This window comes from Leptopilina heterotoma, unplaced genomic scaffold (genome assembly GCF_015476425.1).
Source record: "Leptopilina heterotoma isolate Lh14 unplaced genomic scaffold, ASM1547642v1 Lhet_70, whole genome shotgun sequence".
NCBI lineage: Eukaryota > Metazoa > Arthropoda > Insecta > Hymenoptera > Figitidae > Leptopilina > Leptopilina heterotoma.
The window spans coordinates 305,164-323,542 of NW_025111162.1; the positions used below are offsets into that span (position 1 = coordinate 305,164).

General features: G+C 26.6%; 2 protein-coding genes across 8 annotated transcripts in view; both read right to left on the minus strand.

Moving 5' to 3' along the window:
* The window catches only part of LOC122510553 (glutamine--fructose-6-phosphate aminotransferase [isomerizing] 2), a 51,855-nt gene extending 48,594 nt beyond the window's left edge, over positions 1–3,261 (minus strand). For 4 of the 7 annotated variants that reach the window (XM_043625309.1, XM_043625308.1, XM_043625306.1 and 1 more), the window contains exon 1: positions 2,675–3,260. In XM_043625309.1, the coding sequence (XP_043481244.1) occupies positions 2,675–2,681 (7 nt within the window). In that variant the 5' untranslated portion in view covers positions 2,682–3,260. Of the gene's footprint in view, positions 1–2,674 lie in introns of all 7 variants that reach the window. The other 3 variants (XM_043625307.1, XM_043625305.1, XM_043625311.1) reach the window with 2 other exon arrangements.
* A 3,337-nt stretch (positions 3,262–6,598) lies between these two features.
* On the minus strand, positions 6,599–16,403 carry LOC122510546 (NAD-dependent protein deacetylase sirtuin-1). The gene is made up of 9 exons (XM_043625297.1): positions 16,102–16,403; positions 15,200–15,332; positions 10,774–11,020; positions 10,476–10,691; positions 10,196–10,403; positions 9,945–10,103; positions 9,010–9,286; positions 8,170–8,936; positions 6,599–8,098 (listed from the first exon to the last, which is right to left on the minus strand). The coding sequence occupies exons 1-9, from the start codon at positions 16,247–16,249 to the stop codon at positions 7,935–7,937; spliced, it is 2,319 nt and encodes a 772-aa protein (XP_043481232.1). The 5' UTR covers positions 16,250–16,403; the 3' UTR covers positions 6,599–7,934.
* Between the last annotated feature and the right edge of the window lie 1,976 nt (positions 16,404–18,379).

The window sequence follows — 18,379 nt, forward strand, 5'->3', positions numbered from 1 at the left end:
TAAAAAAAGTGCATTAAAGAAAAACGATCCTTGCGTAATACTTTCACAATTTCATAACATAGGTTCTTGTTTTCACATTAATAAGAAGGTTCATATTCAAAATTTTTTATTCAAATTCATATTGATAATGAATTTCTTCATTATTTTTTTTCCAAATATGATTAACTTATTATTTATGATATAGAGAAATCGTACACTTTTGAAATCACTACCTACTATTTTGTCTACTCTCTAAATTTGAGTCATTGTAGCTAATACACGGAGAGAGAATATAAATATATTGAATTTTGTAAAAGTATTTTACAAATTAGGGAAACAGTGCAACAAAGCAAAATTTTGATATAAAAAATACTAAACTTTAAAAAAACTTGTGTGAAATTTAAAAAAGTTATATTAAAATTTAATTTATATTCTTGATACTTGATAAAATTATACTAAATTTTTAGATAAGTTTTTTAAAGTTTAGTATTTTTTATATCAAAATTTGTCTTTGATGCACTTTTCCCTAATTTGTAAAATACTTTTATAAAATTTAATATAAATTCTCCCTTCGTGATATATTATAATAAAGGAGTAATTTAATAACGAGAAAAAAATGTTATTCTAAAGTAGGTATAAAAAAGACGAGATTTCTATTTAAACGAAAACTCAAAATAAAATTCTAATCAGAAATTAATTATTCAATAATTTGGAATAAATTTAAAAAAATTAAGAAGGGACCAAATTAAAATATTAAAATAGATTGAATGATATAACAAGATTACCACAATCACTGTCTATAATATACAAATTATTTAATATACAAAAATCAAATATAGAAAGTCAAATGCAATGAAACTAGATCGAAATTCAAAAATGAATTAGAAAAGTAAATTAACAATTTCTTTTAAGTTCAAATAATACACAATTTTTGAAAAATAAGAATAGAATTCACAATGAAATATACGAATTAATTAATTATAATCAACAGTAATATATATTTTAAATATAATAGTTTTAAATAAACGCTGTGTATTTAGCCCGCTAGCGGGATGAATAGTGACAGTAAATTATTTATCCCGCTAGCGGGATACAAGTAATCACAGTAGGTTATTTAGCCCGCTAGCGGGATAAGTAAGGATTTTAGGCTATTTATCCCGCTAATTTAAAAAAATAATAAATATAAAGTATTTACTTGCCTAGATACATGGTAAAAATTGTTAAGTATATTAAATATTAATTATTTCATTTTAGGAAATGATAGATAATAAATTAATAATAAATGTTATATTCTATTATTAAATATTATATTATATTTATTTAGATATAAAATCTATCAAAGTATTTATAAAATTTTATAAAAATGCAACTTATGAAAATTTAAATATAATCTATATTCTAAGTTTAATTTGTTTTATGAAATATAAGAAATTGAATATAATATAATCAGGAAAAAATATCATAATTTTTTTTAAAAACTCAAAATAATCCGATTTTTTTATTTAAATAATTTTTTGTATCTACTATTTTTTATTATTTTTTTAAGCTCCTTCCCCCTTAAGTAGTCGTTTTTTTTAATATCAAAAATTATAAAATTAATAATAGGTAATAGGATGGCTGCAAAATTTCATTTTCAGAATTCCCTAACTTTTCCTGACTAATTTTAGATTTTCCCTGATTAACAAATTTTTTAATTATTTAATAGTCAGCATTGCTAATTAAAAATTTAATAATGCTTTTGAAGTAACAATTTCATTTTTTATAAAGAAAAACAAAAGGTAATTAAAAATTGTTTGTTAATAAAATTTTTAATTTGTTTGAAACTTTTATTATAAAAAAATTCACTCCAAAATTTACAATTTAAATCGTGCTTAATGAGTTATATTTATTTATATAAACGGCCAAAGTCTGTTTATCAAAAATTATACAAAAACTAAATTGACATTTATCAAATTTTTTTAATTATATTATATTCAATTTCTTATATTTCATAAAACAAATTAAACTTAGAATATAGATTATATTTAAATTTTCATAAGTTGCATTTTTATAAAATTTTATAAATACTTTGATAGATTTTATATCTAAATAAATATAATATAATATTTAATAATAGAATATAACATTTATTATTAATTTATTATCTATCATTTCCTAAAATGAAATAATTAATATTTAATATACTTAACAATTTTTACCATGTATCTAGGCAAGTAAATACTTTATATTTATTATTTTTTTAAATTAGCGGGATAAATAGCCTAAAATCCTTACTTATCCCGCTAGCGGGCTAAATAACCTACTGTGATTACTTGTATACCGCTAGCGGGATAAATAATTTACAATTTTAATTCTTTGACAAAATAGTCATCATTGAAAGATAATTAGTCAACCAGGAAATAAATGTCAACAATTATCTAAAGATAGTAAATATAAACAAAAATGCAAAGTACAGGAGACATATGGATTGTTTGCTTTTGAATAAAAATAATATCTCCACTAAAGATCAATGTAAACTGTTATTAACAATGTGTACTGCACAATAAAAAATAAACATTCACCCAATTATTTATTTACAAATTATTAACTATCATCATATGTGAATGACAATTTTTTTCTTCATTTTGAAGAAAAGAAAAGATAAAGTGCAAAAATGATTTATTTACATAAATTATAGAAATAATATTTTCCTTACCACACATGTTTGCTGACGAAATTTATATCACTTTTTCTCAGTCGGAAAATAAACAATGAAAATGACACGTATCACTTGTTGGTTGACTAGTCGTCGTCTGAGCTAAAAGACAGCATTTACTTGGGTTTTTATGAAACGCCTACTCCTTTTTAAACGTGCAGAAAGCTTTTCGAAAGTAAATCCATATCATGACAGGAGGCGTCGTCTGCTATATGTGTGTGCTAATCTAACCTCAAAAACTTCAACAAATTTCCTTCATTTCCTTTAATTTCATAAACACTGTGTTAATAATAAATTATTGATTTCATTTTTCTTTCATATCTGGTATCTGTATTAAGATAGATTAGTTGTTTTTCCTTAATTATATTTTTAAAAATATATCTTCCATGTATTCTAAAGATTCGGAATTGCGGAATTAATATAGTTATTTCATTTATAAAAACAAACTTTATTCACAACGTTTTTCTTCAGATGTGACAATTAATAATCGCATTTATAAATAGACAACTAAGATTTCATTACTATTTATTTAAAAACTTTCAAAACAATATTATTATTATATTATAAAAAAAAATTTTCCTGATGTTTATCAGTGGTCGACATTTTGTTTTAGGGTCGTAACAGTCGTAAATACTCGAAACACTCGAAAGTTATCGAATAAAAAAGCACGAAATTTAAAATTAAAAAAAATCTTTAATATTTATAATTAATTATTATTATTCAGGATTGCCACAAAAATTTGATTTTATTTTTTTAAAATAAATATTTAATCATTATTATTATTTTTCCAGTGGAATTAAGATTTTAAAAAATTTCATTGAAATTCAATCATTTATAAGAATATGTACTTTAATTAAGGAGGAATGGTATAGAAATTCAAAACATTCAGAATCTTTTGATATTTTGGGAAATGATTTGCTTTTATATAATAAAATTAGATTAATATTACAGCATAATAAGACACATATATACGTAATAATAGCATTTTTTCAAAGTTTGCAATGGAATACTCGATAAATCCGAAAATAATTTTTAGAAAATTTCAGTAATTTTTATTTTCTTAGGTTTTAAATTCGTAAAGACAGTAACAAAAATTATTTTCTGCTCTTATAAAAAAAATTAATTTCATTAATTTATTATATTTTCCTTATTTAATATATACTTTTTAATATTCATTGATGTCTACTTTTATGATTTCAATAAGAAAAAGTGCTATATATAGCTTAATTAAAAAAATACAAATTTCCCTAAATGTCACAAACTTTTGGCCCGATTAGGTATACCATTCCTCCTTAATTAATTTATTTATTTGAACATAAACGGGTTTTATCTAAAATTATTTTCAAAATTTTAATTCAATTATTTTCTACAATTTTTAACTGAAATTCTTCTATAATTAAAATATTTTTAATAACTTTTGAGAAAGTTCCTTTAAAAATTCAATTATTAAATGAAAAATATTTTTTAAATTATTTTATTTTTTATACATTTTCACTTTAATGAAAAATATAATTTTTCTTATTGTAGATTTATTTATTAATAATTTACTTTAATAAAATATTTTATTTATATAGAGAGAAATAAAATAAATATATAAAAGTATTTATAAACAGAAAAAGCGTCTTCAATGGTCAGTGAAATAAAACACAAGAATTATATTATATAAAATTGTTTAATTTACGAGAAAAAACTTATACGTTAGTAATACCAAAGAAACAGAATATTCTTATACAACATTTATAATATAAAGAGAACATTTTTATAACATCTATTGTATTAAATAACAAATTATAAAAAATTCAAAACTCTTAATGTAAATATTGTTACTGTCTCTTGTTAAACGAGATCTTAATTAAGTTTGAAGTTAATTTTAATTTTCATAATTACCAAAAAAGACAATAAAATGCAACGATCTGTCAAGAAAGAGTGACAAAATTTACAATTATTTTACAAATTAAAAATAATAAATATATACAAGTACTTATTTAAAAAAAACGGAAAGTCAGTACTGCCAAAAAAGTTAGTATAAATGTTCAAATTAACAATACACATAATTCCATTTCTCTCTTGTCTATTGTAACTTTTTACAAACATAATTTTATTCGCTGATAAAATTAAAGATATTATTTTGTTTATAATAAAAATTCTTATAATTTTTAAATTTTTATTTTACTCGAGGAAAAATAACTTTCGTATGTAAAAAGACGCTTATAAAGAGAGAACAAGAGTTATCACATTAAAACTAACTTTTTATTAACAAGCTTCAAATAAATAAATATAAAGTTAAAGTAAGAATGAGAACAACGATGCACAGTGCTAAATATTTCTGTCTCAAAAATCGATGATAAATAAAAGCCTTTTTTTGTACAAAGCAATACTTAAAATCTTGTTCTTTTTAGTTAAAAAAACGAAAAAAATGCGAAAATTCATTAAATTCTTCTACTCGTGAATAATCAGAAACAATATTGGACGAAGTGAACAAGAGACTACAATCATATATCAATCGTACTATTTTCTACTACATAATATTTATATATTATATATACATATAATCTATCAATTCAAATTAATTTTTCTTTCACGATGGTGCGAAATCATAATTAAACTTTGTGCAGTAATTTACACTAAAAAACTTTTATCACTAGTAATAATATAATTTTTTTTCTATATTTCTACACGGAGAGAAAAAACAAGGCTTTTCCCTGTGACTTCAATTCATGCCTTTTTCAGGTAGCAGTTGCACCCGATTTCCTGATGAATTTCTTGCGTTTAGCGGTTTGGCTACGCCTTAGCCCCTATTGGCCTTAGCTCGTTGCAAGAATCTCACCGGGAAAACCCGTGAGCGTCCTGCATTTTTACTGTGATAATTTTCACGCGTTAAATGCATATTTTTTCATGGGGAAAAGCCTTGTTTTTTCTCTCCGTGTATATATTTAAATCTAATAATCTCGTGAAAGGTTACTTTGAAATTTCGAAAAAACTTTCCTTTTCATAATAATTATGATGATAATACAGCGAATCGATACAGTAAAGCCTATAATTGATATTATTTGATGTTTCTTTTAATTAATAATTAACTTCTTTTTTTGCACACAACCGATTTGTTTCTTACATTATGTATAAATAATCTAGAGCAACAATTTTGTGATAAATAGATTAAAAGAAGAAGAAAGTAATGCCAATAATTTTAATTTTTGTAAAATTTATACAGAATATAAAAAATAATAAAAGTGAAACAAAAATTCAGTTTTAAGAAAAAAGAAGAATGTTTTGAATTTGAAAAATATGTACAAAAATTTTTTTGTTTTTACATTTCTTTCTTCTAATTTTACGACAATTCCCGCAAGATTGTTGCATTTTTTACTAATTTATAATTGTTTCAAGTAGCTAACACTAAATTCCCTTTCTTTCTTTTTGTATAAAAATAACGCGCAATGTGAAATAATTATTCGACATTGCTTTGTACATTCGCCCGTGCTCCAATGTAACAAAGTCGAACTTAATGCACCTAAAAACGAAACTCATCTCCAAATTATTAAACTAATTTATTATCGATATTTTAAATGTTATTTCCAAGAGAGTAACATTTGCGAAAGTTTGATAGAACTTTCATACTAAAAATAATTATTACAATATAAGATTAAAATTGTCAAGACTACCAATTGTTTATTGTCCATAAGTCGATTTAATTTAAACTGAATTTTATAAACAATTTCATATAAAATTCCTTAACATTCGAAAAAGGTAAAAAAATATTTCATAAATATTCAATTTTATGAATATCATAATTCATAAATAGCGATAAAAAACATTAAAACTCAATTTTTCGAATTTAAAATTCTTTCCAAAAATATTTTAAAATTAATTTTAATTTAAAAATAGGGTAATTAATGAAATGAAAATAAAATATAATTTTTAAAATAAAAATTAGTGTTTTTTAAAAGAAAAATAATCTTCAGTATGTTAAAAACAAAACATTCGATAAAATAAAAAATTGTTTGCCCCAAATCATCCGAAACAGATGGTAACGTGACAATTTTCATCCATAATTTATTACCCTTAATAACGAAAACTTTGCCTATAAAAAAAATCCTATTCTTTCGCCACAAAAAAAAGAGAAAAAAAACTCAGACTTCAATTTTACCAAAAACAATGAGATCTCAAATTTGAACTTAAATGATAATTTTTTTTCTTTTTTCCTTCTTTAAAATTTACAATAATAATTTATCCTTTCCAAAGAGAATAATTTGCTTTTTTAAAAAAGCTCAAAATACTTACTCTCGTGATTAAAAAGAAAAAAAGAAGTTTTCTCGCACACTTTACGAATTTCTAACTAAGTGCTCATGTTTTTTTTAAAGCATTCTTTTAACACAATCGCGTTAATTTAATAACGCGAGAAAATATTATGCTATCTACTAGTGCACTAATATATTGTTGTCAATTTCAGTTCTATTTTAATATAGTTTTAAAAGACTAAATTTTATTAAAACTTACTGCACTTTTCATTACGCTATATTTACAAAAAGTTCTTAAAGGAAACTTATGATTTCTTAAATATCTATTTTCTTAGTCTCTCTCTTAAATTCTTAATGAAAATGATAGTTTAGCAAAATGTCATATTTACAAGTTTTTCTTTTTTTCGTACATAAATAAGTTTCTATGAATTAGAAAATGGAAGAGTGGAGATCTAATCGCAATTTATCACAGACCATAAAAGAAACATTTTTTAGTTTCGAAAAAAATTTAATATTTATTTTTAATTGATAAATAAAAAGAAATATTAAATAATGAATTGATTTTTTGATCAAATATTGTTGTCTGTGATAATACTTGCTCGTCACTCGAAAATAAATTCATTTAATAGTCTATTTATTACTAAGTAATAATTAAATATTTAGTAATAAATAATTTCAAGCTTGAAAATAAAGTGAAAAATATTTTTCCTTTATTTCCAAAGTGATTTGTGAAATTATTCAAATCTTTTTCCTTCTTTTTCTCGATACTTTTTTCTGAAGAAAAAGTTACGAATGAAATTAACGCGTTTTTTTATATCGCCGATATGTTCAATTTTAATTAAACGCTTAATGAAAAATATATCTTGGTCATTTCTGGTTGAATTACCAGACCAGAAAATGACTCGATTTTCTGCGTCGCTGTCTGCGAAGTCAGAGATTGTCGTCTACACCTAAGACAATCGATTTTTGAAGAACGTAGGTAATTCTTTTTGGAAATAGGATCTTCAAATATAAATCGATTGCTTCTACTCACAAGCTACTTCTTCGTCGTCCGATGAAGAATCACTATCGCTGTCCGAACTTTCCGAATTGGCTGATATCGAGCAACGATCATAATCTTCAAAGTTGGCGTAAACTTCAGCTCCTTGGAAAATATATCTTCCGGGTGCCAGTTGAAAATAGGAATTTTCTACGGAAAAAAATGAATAATTAGATAAAATTCTTTGCATTAAAAAAAGAAGAATGATTAAAATAACTCACCAGGCAAACGTGTCGCCAGACTCTCCCTTGTCTTCGATTGCCAACAATGTCTGTCGACTTCATGTACCTTCGACTCATCTTGATTTCGATCAGTGCAATCGTTACTATTACAACTATCGCCCAAACCAGAATCCATAGCCGAATCAATTGATGCATGTCTTGGTTTAAGACCAATTGTATCCGAACCACTGTCACATTCGGTGAAATCATTTTTATTACTTTCTGTCGAACTCTCCTCTTTACCAGAGTCTATTGAATTCTCACCACGTGGAACAACGTGACATTCCTCGGTTGATGAATAATTCTCTTCTGTTTCTTTAATCGTTGTCTCATCAGGTACAACGTGTCCCGGCGATTTTTTGCCAATTGAACTCGGTGAAATGAATTCCGTCGATTCATTATCGTAACGTATCCGCTTTGGACTACTTTCAACGCTTGAGTTTCCCAAACGTCTCTTTGGACTCTCGCCCAATAATTGAAAACTACCTTCTGTATTCTCCATATGACCGGCATGAAATGGTGAAATACAAATATCCGTATTTATTCGCTTTGACGTTGTATTCATGATAAAACTGTCCTGACTCTCTGAGGAGATGTTTTGTGATTTCTCTTCAGTTTTACTCATGTCTTGTGAAAATTCAGGATTTGTTATTGTATCCTGACTTTGTTCCCACGAATCGTATGAACTTAATTGAACCGGTAATAATTGTTTCACTTCTTGGGGGACTTTTTCTTGACAGCAAACATCTTTGAAAGGACCTTCCAATCTGCAACAAGATTCTCGAATTAAAAATAATAATTATAATAAAATTAATAGTTAATAGTTTTATAAGTACTCACAGATGACACAGGAGGTTGATAATGACGTCTCCATCTCCAAGAAGTTCGATATCAAACTTCAAATGCGGAAGCGATTCTCTATTAATGAGAATTTGAGGAACGTGGGATGAAATCGAAGACGGAATTAATGCAACCGGCCGAACTTTGAGCGACGAGCCAATTACAATTAAGAGATCACATTCGTCCTTGTCCTTGGACATGGCGTCGTGAAAAGCGTCCGGAAGACCTTCACCAAAAAATACGATATCCGGTTTCATGATACCCTGCGACACTAAATCTGAAAACATAATCAATTTAAATTCCATTCCAATTTCTTTGGATATAAATTTTCAACGAAAACAAACGCAATTTATTTCTACACCAAAAAGAAAACGATGTTAATAACAAGAAAACTGTTTTTTGAAAATTATGGGCTTGTTCAGGGTTGCCATAAATTTTCATTTTATTTTTCCCTCATTTCCAGAGAGAACTCTCTGACCCTAAAGAATATTTTAATTAATTCTAAAAATAATTAGATGTACAAAAAAAAGTGTTTGTAATACATTTATTTTTGAATATCATCAATTATAAAATTATTCGGAACATCCAGTTTTTCCGTTAAATAAATATTTCCCAGATGGGTAGCAACCCTGTAATTACAAAAAACTGTTTTTTGAGAATTATGTGCTTATTAAAGAAGTTGAAAATCGATGGACTGAATGAAAATTAGATATACTCGTTTTACCTGTTTCACTTTATAATTTTTATTAGTTTAAGTTGATCATTTTTGTCAACTTAGCCAATTTTCATTCCAATAGATGATAAATTTTCTCTAAACTGCCAATGAATTTGCAATATTTACTACTCGAAGGAGAATAAATAGTAGAATCAATCAAAGTCCATCTTTATATTGAAATTAAAAAGCAAGACGAAAAAAAATTGTATTTTTCAATCACCTCTATAGGATTCGTTTAGATTAGCTTCATTCATTGATGGCAATGATTTTTCCTTGCATTTCGGACAAATTGGTATCTTCTGTGCGAAAATATCAGCCCTGATATCGTCAGCTTTCACTTGATATTTACAACGAGTGCACGACGCTGTTGCAAAAGAACCTAAATAATAATATTACATTAATAATGAAATATATGAATTTTATGTTATTAAACTTTATTTTTAAAAAAATTAATTCAATAAATTTTTTTACCGTGACACTCGATAACATTTTCAATTCCAGCAACTTGCTCTAAAGTATCGATATTTTGTGAATAGTTTCTTAGCAATTTCTTCTGTTTTTCCAACATTTTAATAAATCTATGACACGGACTTGGTTTAAATTGACCGGGATAAATTTCACGTGCAAATTTGAAAAACGGCCTTGGATCTTGTGCGAAATAATTGATGTCGAACATAGCCTGAAAAAAGAATGTTATTTATTTTTATAATACTTTTCAAAATAAACGGAGTTAATTAATAGGTTTACTTACTTGTGGATCGGGTAAATCGGGAAAATCCTGCGCTAATCGAGAGTAAATGCCGTCCTTACTTCTAAAATCAGGAATTCCGCAACTAACACTGACGCCAGCTCCGGTTAATACTACAATTTTTTTACTCGTACTTATCAATCTAACCACGTCCGATATGGTGTTAATGTGTCTTAATTTCTGTCTTCTTGGCGGTTCCGACATCATGTTCACAATTATCTGTATTTTTATGAATGTAAGTCAAAATTAATATTGAAGGGGAATAAAAAATATATATATGTAGGAATGGATTTTAACGCACCTTCCACAAGGTGAGATCGTCAACTTGATCTGGAATAGGAGTTGACTCCATGAAGACATGTTGAATAAGTTCCCTTGGATCTGTCCCCATTAGTATTTGCTTTTGAACCCAAGTGGATGCACTTCCACTGACTTCTAATAACCAGTGATGATTATTTTCACCTTCACCAGAAAGATCGGAGAGTCCGGACAGATCCGAAAGATAAGACACCGTTGAGGACACTTCGTCCTTTTCATCCGTATCAAGTCTGAAAGAAAAAATTCATTTTTAATTTTCTTTTTCACTTTTATTTAAAACAGGGTTGCCACAAAAATTTAATATTCAACTATTATTTTCTACAATTTTTAAATAAAATTCTTTAAATCAATTATTTTTAATAATTTTTGAAGAAGTTTTTTGAGAATTTTTTCAAATCCATTTGTTTACAATTCAATTTTACAAAATTTCGATTATTCGGAAGTTCTTTATTTTCATATATATATATATATATATATATATATATATATATATATATATATATATATATATATATATATATATATATATATGAAAATAAAAACTTCAAATAATTTTTAAAAAAATTCAATTAAACTATTTAAAAAAATAATTAATTCTACAGAATTGTTAGTTAAAAGTATGAAAAATTCAAATTTTCAAAGCTTTTAATTTGAAACCTTTTCAAAATTCTACTAGAATTCAATTATTTAAATACAAAAATAAATAATTCATTGAATGTTTCTTAAAATTGAATTCTTATAAAAAATTTTTAAATAATTAAATTCTTTGGACGAATTTTAATAAATTTTTAAGAATAATTACATTTTTATTCGATTAAAACTGTATTGAAAATAATTAAAATTCTGTGAACAGATTTATTATTTATGAAAATAATTGAATTCCTAAACATTCATTTTACTACTTAGGAAAATAATTGAATTCCTGTAAAAAATTTTATTATTTATGAAAATAATTGAATTATTGCGAAAAAATTTGTAAATAATATTGAATTCCTGTGAAAATTTTATTTAAGAAAATAATTAAATGTTGGCCTAGAATTTTATTAAATTTTTTTTAAATAATTGAATTCTTACGAAAAATTTTATTAAAATAGTAGACAATCAAAATTATTGAATTGAGGAAAATTTTTGAAAATAATTGAATTTTGGAGAAGAACTTTATTATTTATAGAGATAATTGATTTTTTTAAGAGAATTTTTATTAATTTTTGAAAATGCTTGAATTTCTATGAAGAATTTTTTACTTAATTGAAAATAATTGAATTTCTGAAATCATTTTAACTTCTGCAAAAATAAATTTTTTTTTACTGTTTTTAACTAAAATTCTTCTATAAATCCATTATTTTTAATAATTAATTAAATATATATTAAAAAAGTTAACTAATTTTAGAAGAATTTGAATTATTAACATTTTTCAAAAATCTAAGTTCTTTAAAGTTTTTAATTAAATTAATTTAAAATTGAGGGGACGGCTTCTAAAAAGGGATACGCGTGGATTCTCACGTATAAGTATTGACCAATAGTGTGATTTTGAAACATTTTCAATTTTAAAATTCAATGACATAAATTTAAACACAATGAAAATGCGCATCTTTTTTCTTTCAGAAATAAATTAATATCTTTTTTAGTTTATAAAATAATGAGAAAAAACTAAATTTTTAAAAACCAAAAAATTTAAATGTTTTACGTCTTTAACTCGTGCTGGTGTTTTTGATTTTTCATATTTTGTAATCAAACAAAAACAAACTCACAGATTAAGGTTTGCTGAAACCAACTATATTTTTAAAAGTTCAAAATCTTAATTAATAAAAAGTTTATTAATTTTTTCGAAATACATTGCAAAAAATGTTTTTTTTAACTTTCAACGCTTCGTTTATCTAGGAAATTTCAAGGTACAAAAAACTTCCAGTGAGAAAGTTTTTTATTACGATACGGACAAGTTTTCTCTAAAATTTTATTAAAATGATATGGATATTTACAAAGTTGTTAATGTTTAAAGCGTATGGTACGTCAGATTTCTCGCGCCTGGAACGCATTGAGTCCCAAATTGTTAGTTTGCAACGCGTTAAAAATTTTTTGTCAATATATATAATAAAATTTATTGAAATTTATTTTTAAAAAAATATTTTATTTTGTTATATGTACAAAAGTCAACTAAAATAATATTTCTTATTTTTAAGTTTCTTGTTCCATTTAGTTCAAGGTTTCCACTCTTAGTCAAAATGATCTGGTTTACTACATTTAATGTTTTTAAAATAATTATTAAAAAACTCCTGTCCGTTTGGAGAAAGATATCGATTTCCTTAATTGTCATAAAAAAATCTCGAAATCCTGGGAAAATTGTATTGGGTTTTACCGAACCCTTTTTTTTGCAGTCAACGGTCGCGGCAACCGCGACTCATCTGGACACCATATTTTTTCGTAGAGTGAAAACAAATGACAACTTTGGGAAAAATAGCATATAAAAAAGGGTTACTTCCTTGAAAAGTGCACATGATAACAAAAAAAATCTATTGTATGAAAATGTTTGCCAAAATACAGATATAAATGAAATAAAATATGTTTTAACTTCAATTATTAAATACAATATGGAATTATTGTACAATTTATTTTGCGAATAATTCTGCAATATTTTTTAAAAAATAATTTCATATGTCTTTACGTACAATACATGTTAGAATAAATAAACTGATGCTACTGTTATATAAAGTTAGATGAATCGTCATAATCCATAGTTAAATATTATTGAAAAATAATTACTTTGATATTAAAAAACCAGTCAAAAATTAAAATAATAATATTTTTACTATTCTTAATAAACTTTTATTAGTTAAATTAACATTACATTTATGTCAAAATAACTGTGTACTAATTATTTGTATGTCAGTAAATTTTAACTATTTCCAGCCGATTTTGGCTAATTATTATTGGTTACTTTTCAATAATAATTAATCGTTTTTAACTAAATTGCTATTGCAAAAATTTATCAGTGACTTTACTAAAAATTGTATTTCTTTTAAGTAAACAAATAAATAAACTAAAATAGTCTTAATATGTTCCATGCAAACGAACAATTCGGTACTCAATGCGTTCCAGGCGCAAGAAATCTGACGCACCATACGCTTTAAACATTAATAACTTTGTAAATATCCATATCATTTTAATAAAATTTTAGAGAAAACTTGTCCGTATCGTAATAAAAAACTTTCTCACTGGAAGTTTTTTGTACCTTGAAATTTCCTAGATAAACGAAGCGTTGAAAGTTAAAAAAAAAACATTTTTTGCAATGTATTTCGAAAAAATTAATAAACTTTTTATTAATTAAGATTTTGAAGTTTTAAAAATATAGTTGGTTTCAGGAAACCTGATGGAGCACTCACAGCTCTGCCTGCCTGCGCAGGCAGTAATTGGAGTAAGAGAGAAAGTCAATTAGAGTGAAAGAGACAGTAAATTCAAATTTGTATTGATGCCTACTAGCTGTAAGTGCGCCTTTAATCTGTAAGTTCGTTTTTGTTTGATTACAAAATATAAAAAAATCAAAAACGCCAGGACGAGTTAAAGACGTAAAACATTTAAATTTTTTGGTTTTCAAAAATTTAGTTTTTTCTCATTAGGGGCCGTCAATAAATTTCGTAAGTCACTTTTTTGAAAAATTTGACCACCCACCCCCCTTCGTAAGATTTTTTATATACATTAGCGCCATTTTTTCTACGGTTTGTAAGATTTAGCAGACCCACCCCTCCCCCTAAAATGTCTTACGTAATTTATGGACGACCCCTTATTTTCTAAACTAAACAAGATATAAATTTATTTCTTAAAGAAAAAAGATGCGCCTTTCCATTTTCCACAAACTTCGGTAATTCAAATTGCAATTTGTAATATTTTCAAAAATTGACCAAGTGGACAAAACTTAAACGAGAGAATCCACGCGTATCCCCTTTTAGAAGCCGTCCCCTCAATTTCAAATTGAAGCCTTTTGAAGTTGATTTATTTATGAAGATTGTAAATGCAACTCTTTTAAAATTTAATTAATTTTGAAATATTTAAGTCATATTATTCATTAAATAATTTCTAAGTAATAATTTTTTGATAGTTCTTATAAAGAATTAATTTATTTGAAAAAAATTATTGTTAGAAATAGAAAAAATTGAAGGGTTTGTTTTTGAATTCGTGATAATTTCATAGTTTATGAGGTAAACAAAAAGGACTCCAAAATTTAGAATTTTTTTTATGAATTCTAACAATTTAAGTTTTTGCAGTACTTTTAATAAAATTCTCTGACTTTTCCCTGATAAATTTTCTTTTTCAGGGTTGTCATAGGTCAGGAAAGTCCGAGAAAATAGAATTCTATTTCTCTGACTTCCCTGACCTGTGGCAACTCTGAAAAAGAAAATTTATATTAAACTTACGTGCAGCCTGTATCGTCACTTGTGGAATCAGAGCGATTTGGAGTTATAGAAAGATTTGTTGTCTCAGATGAACCGGAAGCTGATTTTATTCCATCACTCATGTCATTGAATCCACTATCACAGCCTAGAGTTTCTACAATTTTTAAATAAAAATTCAGATTAATAAGAAATTTAAGAAAAGTAATAGATGAAGAATAAAACAAATGTAATTTACATAAAATACAAATTTATTCAATAAACTCTAGCCTTTTTAAATAATTTTTAAACGTTTATTCAACAAGTAAAAATTTTAAACAAGAAAATAAATATTCGATTCGACATAACCACACACGATGTAAAATGTAAAAAAAACATAACCTACTCAAACCACTTTTAAAAAGAGGGAAATGTTTATTTATTTTCCCACAGATAAAAATCATGACCTACGCAATATTTTGACGTATTTAAATATCATTGTTGAGTTTGACAGCTAAACGCACGCGGTACAAGAAACGTCAAAATCATATTTCCATATTTGTTTGTGAAACTTGTGCCATCTGTGAACGCAGTTGCACGAAGCCTAGCCAAAACCCTCCTCTTTCCCGCGTGAAAACAATTTAAAAGCCCAAAAAATATCACTTAAACCGTGTCCAATTGAAAAAACTAATAAAATTAAAATAAATACAACAAAATTCTCAAAGAAATTATTAAATAACATTATGATTGTTGAAGAAATGGGGATTAAATTTTAAAATAAAGTAAAGAAAAAAAATGAAACGACGCACTACAAGAAACTGTCATGGCGTCTTAACAATACTTGGAGAACAAAATGCCAACACGATGCACGGATCCGCCCTTTCACGACGCCATATTGAATTAGTGAGAATTTCATAAAACAATTGTCCATATTTTAAGTGAAATACCTTCAAGATCCTCGGTTTGATGATCGTTCAATTGCTTGTTGTTTCGAAAATCGAGTTCCAAGTCCGATGGTGCTTTATAACTGTTGTCGTCAATTTTCCGTCGTTTTGTTGGGGAAGTATAATCTGGCAGCTCCGAACTCGTCGCCATTTTCCACAGCAATGCAATGCGAGTGCAAAAGAGATGGTGTTTAGTTCACAACATGACCACTAAAGCAAGAGAGGTCGTTGCCTATTTTACCTCCCCCTTTTATAACCCCTCTAAGAACGTCACACTGTTCATGGAATGATGATGCACTTGTGATGCACACATATATATATTTACATACATAGAGGAAATCTTTTCGTTTCAACGCCCACGCACTTTTTTTTGCTTCCGCTTTTTATCCTTTCCCTCTCTCTCAGTAGCATTTATTGATTCGGTAATATTGAAAATTTTTCGTTATTTGTTTATTATATTGGAAATTTATCATGCATTTGTTCAAAGAAAGGGGGTGAATATTTACTTCATTCACTTTAATCACTTGTTCTATTACAGGTGCTTGTCGATAAAAATAGATGGAGAATATTTATGCATTTTCCACTGTTGGATACTTGTATTTGCGAAAAAAGAATGAGACGAACTGAAATATGATTCTAGTGTTTTAAAACACAAAATTAGGTGGATTTTTCTATTTAAAAAAACGTTCGGAGGAAAATTAAAACCTGCAGAAAGTGACCTTGAGTCGACCATTTTATAGGTGAGTACCAAACTAAGATAATTAAATAATTTACTATATTGTCAGTAGATAAGTAACATTCCGACGCTAATACCAACCTAAGATAATTCGTTGTTGATAAGTTACCGATAATTTACTACTATATATTATGTTATAGTTAATTATATCTGTTTTATCATCGAGAACAAACTTTGCAAACCCTCCGCTATTCGGCTACGGAAATCACAATTTTGAATTACTTAGATTAATATTGTCAGTGATTATTGCAAGTAAAATCGAACAGTGCACATAAAAAGATAGTGTTTCCGGTTTAGATTTCGTAAAATGTCTTAGAAATAAAGTCCCAGTGAAAGGTTTTGTGTATATTGACAAAGTCTGTGTAAAATTAACTGTATCCAGTGGCGGACCCAGAATTTACTCTAGGGGGGGGGGTCATCTTTAGATGCGGCGAGCGACGACCATAATTAGCTGACTTTTTTTGACGTAAATTTTTCGCCCCAGGGGGGGCATGACCCCTATGACCCTCCCCCTGGATCCGCCACTGACTGTATCAGAAAAATTAATATATTATAAACATAACCAATAAACATTGGTGTATTTTTGGTTGAATCAGTATAGAATACAGTGAAACCTCGATTATCCGAACTAACCTAGGCAAGGCTAGGTTCGGATAATCGAAAGTTCGGATAATAGAGATTACAGTGACGTAACTACCGTACAGCGAAACCCCGCATTGCGGGGGGGCCTCGGCCTAAAAGGGGCCTCGGGCCTCGGCTTGCAAAAAAAAAATTTTTTTAGACCAAATAAATATAATTATACTATGTTAAAATTTGTTAAAATTTTTTTTATTATTATTCATACTTTTAATTAGAATTTACTATGTACTCTTGTGTTGTTAATTGTTTCTCCAAAAAAAATTAATTAAAGGCTTTAAGAATCATCAAAATATTGATTGAATTAAATTTATTTGAAACAAAATCGAGGTAAATGTCGCATTTTCAAGCCTTGAAATTCGCGCGTAATAGGGAAAAGCGTATCGACGTATCGTTTGTTTCCAACCCTGTCCATTTTCTTTGTGATAGAACATTGATTCACAACCCTGTTTATCATAACCTAATGTGACACACGGAGAGAAATCTGTTAGGATTAATGCTCGAAACTTTTCATATACTTTTTCCATCGATTCTTTGATGCTAAAATCCTAACAGAGAGCTTATTTATTGCTCGAGTCCGCCTGAATATTAGGCGGAGCCGACTGATATTCAGGCGGACCTCTTATATATAAATGCGATAAATCGACTTCAAGTATTAATGTTTTGACAAGTGCAAAGTTTTTTATTCATTTTAAACAATTATTTTAATTCATATTTTTATGAATTATTCCCAGTTATTCCAATGTTATTGTAATTTTATCATAAACCCAAAATGATACCGCTTTTTACTCATTTTGAGTCTTTTCCCCAGAAACTCAGAATGAGTCGAAGGGGTATCATTTTTGTTGCACTTCAAAATGAGTATCATATGATACTCATTTTGAGTTTAGTTTTTTTCTGTGTTCATAG

Excerpts from the sequence above, each read along its gene's own strand:
- LOC122510546 (XM_043625297.1), bottom strand. The coding sequence starts at position 16,249 with ATGGCGACGAGTTCGGAGCTGCCAGATTATACTTCCCCAACAAAACGA. Across the intron at positions 10,692-10,773 it reads ACGATCTCACCTTGTGGAAG|ATAATTGTGAACATGATGTC; the intron begins GTGCGTTAAAAT and ends ATAAAAATACAG. Across the intron at positions 10,104-10,195 it reads AAATGTTATCGAGTGTCACG|GTTCTTTTGCAACAGCGTCG; the intron begins GTAAAAAAATTT and ends ATTATTATTTAG.